This window comes from Eucyclogobius newberryi, unplaced genomic scaffold, assembly GCF_026437365.1.
Source record: "Eucyclogobius newberryi isolate DKJ021-1_F unplaced genomic scaffold, fEucNew1.0.hap1 SCAF_11, whole genome shotgun sequence".
NCBI lineage: Eukaryota > Metazoa > Chordata > Actinopteri > Gobiiformes > Gobiidae > Eucyclogobius > Eucyclogobius newberryi.
The window spans coordinates 24,312,779-24,322,298 of NW_027315735.1; the positions used below are offsets into that span (position 1 = coordinate 24,312,779).

The 9,520-nt window shown below is 39.9% G+C and overlaps 2 protein-coding genes across 2 annotated transcripts in view; both read left to right on the forward strand.

The window, feature by feature from the left end:
* Positions 1-1,093, forward strand: part of ube2ka (ubiquitin-conjugating enzyme E2Ka (UBC1 homolog, yeast)) — a 3,478-nt gene extending 2,385 nt beyond the window's left edge. The window contains exon 7 of the mRNA XM_072439625.1: positions 1-1,093. This exon is cut by the window's left edge and continues 551 nt beyond it. The gene's annotated coding sequence lies outside the window, so the exon portion shown is untranslated.
* A 707-nt stretch (positions 1,094-1,800) lies between these two features.
* LOC140347249 (neuronal acetylcholine receptor subunit alpha-9-II) lies at positions 1,801-7,404 on the forward strand. Its single transcript, XM_072433632.1, has 6 exons — positions 1,801-2,113; positions 2,367-2,512; positions 2,999-3,153; positions 3,653-3,833; positions 5,655-6,006; positions 6,659-7,404. The coding sequence occupies exons 1-6, from the start codon at positions 2,074-2,076 to the stop codon at positions 7,393-7,395; spliced, it is 1,611 nt and encodes a 536-aa protein (XP_072289733.1). The 5' UTR covers positions 1,801-2,073; the 3' UTR covers positions 7,396-7,404.
* Positions 7,405-9,520: the final 2,116 nt, after the last annotated feature.

Sequence of the window (9,520 nt, forward strand, 5' to 3'; positions counted from 1 at the left end):
GGAAAGAAAAAAAAAAGAAGGGTAAGGTGTGTTAAATGTCGGTGTAATCCCTCATTCGTCTAGGTGTGTTCCGTTGTAGAAAAAGATTCAGTCGTAGTCATCTGGACTGTTTTTCTACACAAGGGAACAACATTACAATATTAATGGATCATAATAGTTCGTTTTTCGTAATATAGGACCTTCAAGACGTCTATCCACCTCTCATCCTTCTGTGTGGCATTTCCCTTTGTCCCTGCTCTTCTCTCCATCACCCCCCTCTCTGCTCTACTGCACCAGTCAGTCGCTCCATGAACCGGTTTGTTGAGGTTCATAAAACATTCCACTGAGCGCTACAATCACAAGTTGAGACACATCTGCCCACTTTATAAACAAATGCCTGATCTGAACCCCTGTCTCTCACCTGTCAGTCAGTGGCTGATTCTTGCCTATGCAGTGCATTTTATGTGGAAAACCTTTGTTGGAGAGTCAACTCATTTTAGGAGGCGCTTTCCACCAAATTAAGATTTTGGCACAACATTGGCCTGTTTTTTCAAATGTGGATAAAGGAAAGGTTGAGATTTTTTTTACATTTTAATCTAAAGGATTATCAGAATCGGAAAAGGCCTATTGCCATTGCCATTGCCAATGAACAAAATTCACAAACAGGGTGTTGCTTTGGTGATTCGGTGCAAATTATGTGTCATGTTGGGCTCTCCTTTTGGTATCCTGGAGTCTTTTCGATTGCTTTGAATAAAAAATGCCCTTATTCTGTCAATTAAAAAAATCAATGTGACTAAAATCCTATTTGTAAATCAGGCTGATTAGTGTCACCAAAGTGTTCACCTAGTAGCCATAACCCTTTGTCATGCCATGGTTTCACTACTGTCTTTGCACACTCCTCTGGGAAAACCCATTGACATTGTACGTTTTCTTCTTTTTGCCCGGTTCAAGTGATTTTAGACATTTTTTTTATTTTGGCTGCCTACAGGAATACATTTGGACTCTTGTTTTTATTCTGACAAAACATAGAAAAAGGCTCAGCAGTAACACAAACGGTTAAACAGACAACATAAGATTCATCTGTAAATAAAGATATAAAGTCTGTGTAAATTAAGCATTCTTTGTCATTTGTGTTTCCTTGGAGCATTTTAGCAAACAACTACTTGATCATTTCAGGTTGATAATAATGTTAATATTTCTGATCTCAGTGGATAATGTAATGTGCTGTATGGGAAAGCCTTTACTTTGCATATACTTAAATTAAAACCTCGGTCATGAATAACTAGATGTACATAAACTGCATCTATGGGGAATTGTGCTGCAGTAGAGACGCAACAAACCAATTTAGATGAAGAATGTGCCTGCCTATTGATATATTAATATGAGGTTTCTAATAGGCTATGGGACTCACATTTTTCAAGGATGCTGTTGTTTTCCCACACACTTTTTATAATCGAATACAGTCCACTTTTTTGTCCTATTTATTTTTATGTATTTGAACCCCACATAAAACTATATTATGACACCTTTTCTCATTCAAAGCTGCAAATACTTTTCTGTTGTGCAGTTTCTTTCCATTAGAGGAGACTATGGCAGGCTCATTGTCTTCATTTTCACATACAGAACATATTTTATTATGCACTTATGCCTGTCATTGTTTCATAGAAAATCAGGTTTCTATTTATTGAACCTCAACTTTAACATCTGCAGAGCTGATGATCAAGGCCACAAGCACAGCACATTTCAAATATTGCTCCACACAAGTCTCCTCCGGGCATATGATTGACATCTGAATAGACGCCCTGTGGTGATGCTATCATTCAGGAGGGTCTGGTTTCCCTCTGTCTGCCGCTGCTACGTGATAGCCCGAGTTTTATTCCTCCGTCAGTCTGCAGACATGCCGAGTCCCCTGCCAAGCCGTGAGAGCCGTGAGGAGCACCAAATGAAATGTTGCCTCGCTATCTACAAGATGAGTTCAATTGGGGTTGAATGGGCATCATGTAGGGCTCTTTTACTCAACGAAACCGTGGACTGCTGAATTGGTACAGCTGAAATGCCTGATTTATCCTGGAGGATTTTTTCTATCTGTTCATTATGATCCAGTTTATGTGTTTGGTGCTACTGCTTCCTGAAGGTGGGACAAACAATCTAAATATCTACAAAATTGAATTCAGTTATTAAATATTTATCTGTATGCTTGTAACTGTAAAATAAATGGTAAACTGTTCTTAACAGGAAATACACTTGTTTTCAGTGGTGACAAAAATCTTAAAAGGATCTTCTTGGTTTTAGCATTATGATATTGTATTGTGTATTTGAAAGTACCAAACGTCAAAAAAAATTATTTAAACATTTACAAATTTATTTATTTTTGTATTATTTTGCAGCTGTCTACTCAGCTCAGGGGCAGTATGCACAAAAACTACTAAATGACTTGATGGAAAATTATTCCACTGCCTTGCGACCAGTGGAGGACACAGACAGCGCACTCAATGTCACTTTACTTATCACCCTTTCTCAGATCAAGGACATGGTAAAGGTTAACACGTATGCGTTTAAAAATAACGGTTAATTTACAATTGAATGTGTCATATTTTTATTCAGCCGCGCTGCTGTCTGCCTGGTTTATGATGCCGTGTGTATGAGTGACAGCTGGACCTCCCATTGGGCCTACAGTTACTGCAGTAGATCAGGTTCCCGTTGAGGTTCAGTGCTATGTCAGCCCCCAGCAAATTACTGACACTCAGGGGCCTCAGCGGAAGGAACTGACTGGAATAGTACATTTTCCTCCGTGTGAAACATGCCGGGTAGATGTCAGTGTGTCAGAAGAGTTTGATAAAGCTGATACATTTTTTTGCACCAACCCTATGTATTACTCGAGCGCTTTTCTTGAATGCATGAGTGAAGCTGGCACTGAAAGCCATCCGCACCCTCCTTCCATCGGATATTGACAAATCATTAACACCTACTCAGAAAGAGATTAAAAATGACTAATTCAAGATTTTTGTTGTGCTTTTAGGATGAACGAAACCAGGTGTTGATTGCCTACCTGTGGATTCGACAGGTGTGGCACGATGCGTACTTAAAGTGGAACAAAGATGACTATGATGGACTGGACATCATCCAGATCCCCAGCAGCCTGGTGTGGAGACCTGACCTCGTCCTCTATAACAAGTACTGTATAATTACAACAACTCCTATGAAAAACCCTATGTCATTCACTTTTGTATGAATATGCATTTAACCCAGCAACACAAGAGCTTAACAGGATTAACAGGAACTACATGTTTAAACTTTCATTAGAAAAATAGTTACTACTGGTAATAGCTGAGATAAAAAGTTGCTGTAGCTAAATTGGGTACAGATCATATTTTATTTCATTCAATTCATACATGGTCCCTGACAAGTAAATATTCAACTAAACTAAAAGCATACAAAATAAATCCAGGTATTTCTGCCGCTCGGTCATGCCCAGCGTCAGTGTCCTTCCCTCTCTCATTCCCATTACACGCTCTCTAATAAAGTCCATGGGCCAAAAAACGTTTTGCAAAATGAACATATACAACAAACATATACCGATACAACAACAACTAATACAATAGTCTAACTTTTCATAATAAGATGGTTGTTGAGTAACATTTATTTGATGACCTTTGGCTTTCTTTTCCTTCAGGGCTGATGACGACTTCTCTGGACCAATGGACACTAACGTGAAACTCAGGTACAATGGTGAAATCACATGGGATGCTCCGGCCATCACAAAGAGCTCCTGTGTGGTGGATGTCGCCTACTTTCCATTCGACAGTCAGCAGTGTAATCTCACCTTTGGCTCCTGGACCTACAATGGTAACCAGGTATGGCAGTAGGCCATGGCACACTGTTAAAAAAGCTGTATGTATATAGTGTTACATGCCTGATAATATACTACTTTATATGCAATGAATATATTACATTGTACATTGCAAATGAGCTGCACCCATCCTCCGCTACTATTTGCTGTAAAGACCACCTGAACCATGGCAGTGTCTATGTCTCTGTAATTATTTAAATAATAATTTGATAGCCATACACTCTCACTCACAGTTGACTCTGATCCTTGGAGTTGGCTAAACTCATGAGTCATTACTATGGCTGATGTTGCAGGTGCACTATATAACTTTTCTGTTCACCACCATGTCTCCATAGAGATGTTATTGGTTTGTCTGAAGTGTCAAGATGTTGAAGGTGTGTGTATGCAGTAAAAATATTCATATATGTATTCTTAATGTGAGCTGTGTCGCTTCTCTTCATATGAGACTTTTAGCTTGGCCTGGTTCAGGGGCCAGGGTGGGTACATGTACGACAGAGGGGCAGTATATTGAGAGTGAATGTTTTGTGTGTCCAAATTCTTGCCTTAAAGACTGGTCCTGGTGCCACCCTGGGGCCACACAAAAGTCTGGACACTCCTCTTGCCTGCTTGTGTTACCTGCTTGTCTGCGGAACATTTCAGGCAGTGTCACCTCCCTTTTCTGGCAAATCCTCCATCAGAAAAGTTACATAGTGCATTTTAGTCGGTGTAATCCCTCATTCGTCCAGGCGTGTTCCATAGTAGAAAAAGCTTCAGTTGTAGTCATCTGGACTCAGTTTGAAAAAATAGACGTTTCGACTCTCATCCAAGAGTCATTGTCAATAAAAGAATTTAGATCGAGAACTCCGATATTAATACTGTTCTGTGGTAAGACCCGCCCATTGGGAGGAGCCTTCCTGAAGTAGAAAGAGTTGTTTGTTTCAACAGAAACTCCCCCCTTGTATCCTTGCCTATTCAGAATCTTAATGGGCTATTAGAATCCTCTTTGTCTTTGTGAGAATCTGGCTCAACCACCCTGAGTACCTGATTAGCATCTAAGTGTCCTGGTCCTGGTCCTCTACCTTTCCAGGGGTTCAGTAACCCATTATAAATAACAGGAAGATTAAACCTTAGCCCTCCATTTCTGTTTAAAGAAGGTCTTTCTTTTTTAACAAAAATAGCTTCCTTGACCCCTCTTTCAAACCATCTTTTCTCCCTGCTTAAAACCTTCACCTCACCGTCTTCAAACGAGTGATTAGAGGCTTCAAGGTGGAGATGCACGGCGCTCTGTGGTCCTGAACTTGTATTTCTTCTGTGCTGATAGAGCCTCTTGTGTAGAGGCTGTTTTGTCTCACCTATGTAACGTTCTTTACAGCTTTCTTCACTGCATTGGATCGAATAAACTACATTGCTCTGTTTTTGAGTCGGCAACTTGTCCTTAGGGTGAACCAGTTTTTGTCTTAAAGTGTTTCCTGGTTTAAAATAAACAGGGACTTCGTGTTGTCTAAAAATTCTCTGCAGTTTTTCCGACAGGCCAGACACATAAGGGATAGAAACACCCTTCCTCTGTTCAGTTTCCCTTTTGTCCTGCTTCTTGGTTCTCTTCACTCTGTTGAGAGCCCAAGCGGGGTAACCACAGGCTGAGAGGGCATTTCGGACATGTTTTTCCTCTTTCTTCTTTTTTTTTTTTTTTTTTTTCAAACTGAGTCCAGATGACCACAACTGAAGCTTTTTCTACTATAGTGCATTTTAAACATGCCATCTTTACTTGATATTATTAACCCAATTTTTGATAATTAATTAGCCATTGAGCATGACAATTACGAGAGCGTTGTGCCTTATTTTGCAGGTTGACATAAGTATGGGCAATAACAGCGGGGACCTGTCAGACTTTGTGGAGAACGTTGAATGGGAGCTTTTGGGGATGCCTGCCTCTAAGAACGTTATAATGTACGGCTGCTGCCCCGACCCGTACCCCGACATCACATACACCGTCTTGCTGCAGCGACGCTCCTCCTTCTACATCTTCAATCTGCTGCTGCCCTGCTTCCTCATCTCTTTCCTGGCTCCTCTCGGGTTTTACTTGCCCGCAGACTCTGGGGAGAAGGTCTCTCTGGGAGTCACCGTTCTGCTGGCTCTCACTGTGTTCCAGCTCATGGTGGCCGAGAGCATGCCTCCTTCAGAGAGTGTGCCACTTATAGGTAATTTTCATAAATGGTGCTGTGGGATCCATTTGTAATGAATAACTGAGCAATGGTGCATTATGCTGAGTATGTTGTAACTGCTGTAGTTGGAGGATGCATTGTATAGTAATAGGAGCAATGGTTGTTAGGAGCATTTCGTTTTTGATTAATTTTAATGAAATGTTAGTTGGGTTTGACTTTTGAATTTCAAAATAGTAGCACCAGTAACATGCATTGGTATATAGAGTACTGACAAATTGTACTCAAGTGAAAGTACGATAAGATAAGATAAGATAAGATATTCCTTTACTGTCCACACATGGGGAAATTCCATTGTTGCAACGCAGGTATATACAGAGGAAAAGGACAGATAACTTATAGGAAGTTTAAAAAACACTCTTAATAGAAAAACTCCTATAAACAAAAACTCCTATAGACAGAACCTGTCATTTCTTAATAAGGAATCGAGGGGAAAAATAAAGATAAAATAAAAACAGCGAGCAGGTTCGAAAGTGCAGGTTCATGGATAAAATGTACTCAATTACATCCACCCCAGGTAACATAATCTATTGTAGGAAGGAACTGGTTTTCCCCTCTTTACATGTACTTTTACCTTTTTTCCACCTTTTACCCCACATTTGTCTAACCTTATAGTGTTTGTCTTGAACAGGTAAATACTACATTGCCACTATGACCATGATCACGGCCTCCACAGCCCTCACCATCTTCATCATGAACATCCATTTCTGTGGCGCGGAGGCCAAGCCTGTACCTCACTGGGCCAAAGTCCTGATCATCGACTATATGTCCAAAATCTTCTTTGTTTACGAGGTGGGCGAGAACTGCACATCGCCCTCGTCAACATCCCAGACATCTAATTTCTCCCAAGACGATGTAACTCACCAGCAACACAGCTCCCGCAGTCGGACCAATGGGAAACCAGGGAACAGTAGATATCCTCGCCCACAGACCCCCAAACTACAACATCATCCCAGAATAAAAGCACAACACCACATCACCCGAGACGACGGAGACCTTGCACCAGGAAAACTTGACTTTCACAATGGCAAACCTGTGAGTGACGGCTGCTGTGAAGAAGAAGACCAAAAGTTCCCCTGCTGCCTGGAGGATGAAAAGCTACATTTCTATGACGACAAGAAAAAGCATCAGTCAGTAACCTTCAGCCCGTGTGTCTTTTGCACTCACGCCAGCGTATTTGGCGGGTCTGACACCAAACTTGTGCATAATGTGGAGTATATTTCCAACTGCTTCAGAGAACAGAAGGCCACATGCTCCAAAGTGGCTGAGTGGAAGAAGATTGCTAAAGTCATGGACCGCTTCTTCATGTGGATATTTTTTGCCATGGTTTTTCTCATGAGTATTCTCATCATGGGCAAGGGCTCCTGATTCAGCTCTGAGCATGCACATATAATCGTGGTGCTCTGAATGAATATAAATTTACTTTGTTGTCTATTTCAACCGATTCTACTTTATTTCTTGTAACGTTTCTGTTTCCATGTTTGTCTTTACAATCTACTCAACCTCTAATAGTGATATGCGACTTTAATTGCAATTTTGACATCGTCCTGTTCACGATTGCGGCTTGAAACTATAAATTTTGCCAAAATCTGGTACATGACATATTTCCTTTTTATAAGGTTAATGTTTTGTGTGCCTTTTCCCTGATCAAATAAATACATTCATATTCAAATACAGCACAGTAATAGGATAGACATAGCAGGATAACTGGGATAACAATAACGTTAAATGCATTTTACTGGCAATGTTTCCTTATAACGACCTCAGACTCGGTTAGAATTAGGATCTGAAACATTAGACAGATGTGTCCTGTTTCTGAGTAAATACCATGTAATTTCCCTAATTACATAATTGCTTTAACTTACAATATGGTTTCCATTCCATTAACAAACGCTTACTGTGGTGTTAAGTAAAGTGTTACTGTAATGTGAGTATGTATTTATGGTTTAACTCGTGACTAACTGTCTGCAAGGACCAATTTTTCTTGATCAATGGCCTCAAACCACTGAGCCGCTTTGTGACTTATCTTTTGGGAACTTGCAGTATATCTTAGTTGGCAACATGACAAATGTACATTTTTCAAGACAAACATTTATTTCTAAATTAAAAATATATAGGCTACAAATATTCTCTCATACTAATCTGCATTTCATACCTTTGTCAAAGTTCAAGAATCTTTTCAGAATCCCTTGCCTTCTGAATACATGACTCGTTGTCAAGTTGAGTTATGACCATGGGCGCCTCAGCATGTCTTATTCACCACCCTGAAATTACATGCCCTGCACGGCACAGACCGGATCTGCCGAATCATTTTCTGTTTAAGATGATGGACTGAATAGTTAATGAGTCACCTTTTTGTTGTATTGTGGCTACAATGCGGATGTAAGTTAATATGGAGCATTAATAATGCACAGGGGCTTGTTCAGACAGCCCCTGGCTAAGTCCTGAAAAGTAAGTGAATGAGTGTTTGTGGTTTGTTGTGACCTTGTGCACTGACTGGACCTGTATGTGTGCAAATGACATCATGGCTGATTATGAGGCTAATATTGTCAGTGCTCAATTGTAGCCTAACAAGCCTAAAAGACAAGTTTTTTTTTTTTGTTTTTTTTTTATCTAAACACATTTTATTGTACTGTGAGAAAGGATATGTGTTTGATAGACTGAATAAAGTAAGACAATCACAATATTGTTTGGAATTTATCAAATTCATTTTTAATTCATGATTTTCTCATGCTTTATTTCTAGTGACCTCCTCAAACGGTAGAAAAGGAGAGACAGGTTGTTGAGTTAGGACATGGAGGAATGGACTTGGGAAATTTAGGGTGCGTTCACACTTGTATTTGAGTTCTGATGGACCTGGTTTGGTCCTGGTCCAGACATTATTTAGTCCTGATGTAGGTGTGAAGTAAGTGTGAACGCACCCTTAAGTTCATATATGATAACGACAACATCATAGCAATAGGTGCCAAGATACAGTTTTTACAACCCTGAAAGCAACCCAAAAAGTTTTGATTTCTTTGCAAGATTTGGAAATATTGGCATCGTTCATGTGGCATCCATGAATAAGTGGGACATATGTGGGTCGAGAGAAAAGGACTTAAATGGCAGTTAAGGACAATCCAAAGAGGGACATATAATCACCCTATTTACTCTATAGCTAATATTTTGTCTTTGCTTGCCCACTTGGGTGGGTCTACTTGACTTTTTTACTGGCTCTTAAATCAGCTCATTAGGCCTCATCGCTCCTACACTTATCCAACAGTAGAGGGCGCTCCTTACCAGTGGCTTTAGCTGGATCAAATTGGACAAGGTTGATTGCGCCATACAATTATCCATATATTAATTTATTTACTTATATTTGCTGTCGTAAACCATAGGCTGATAAATACATTGGATACAAAATAACAAGTAGCATTTTAATCAACGCTTAAAGAGGATTTAGTATGTAAAATCAAACTGCATGAGCTTTTAGCCATGTTATGACAGTTTACTC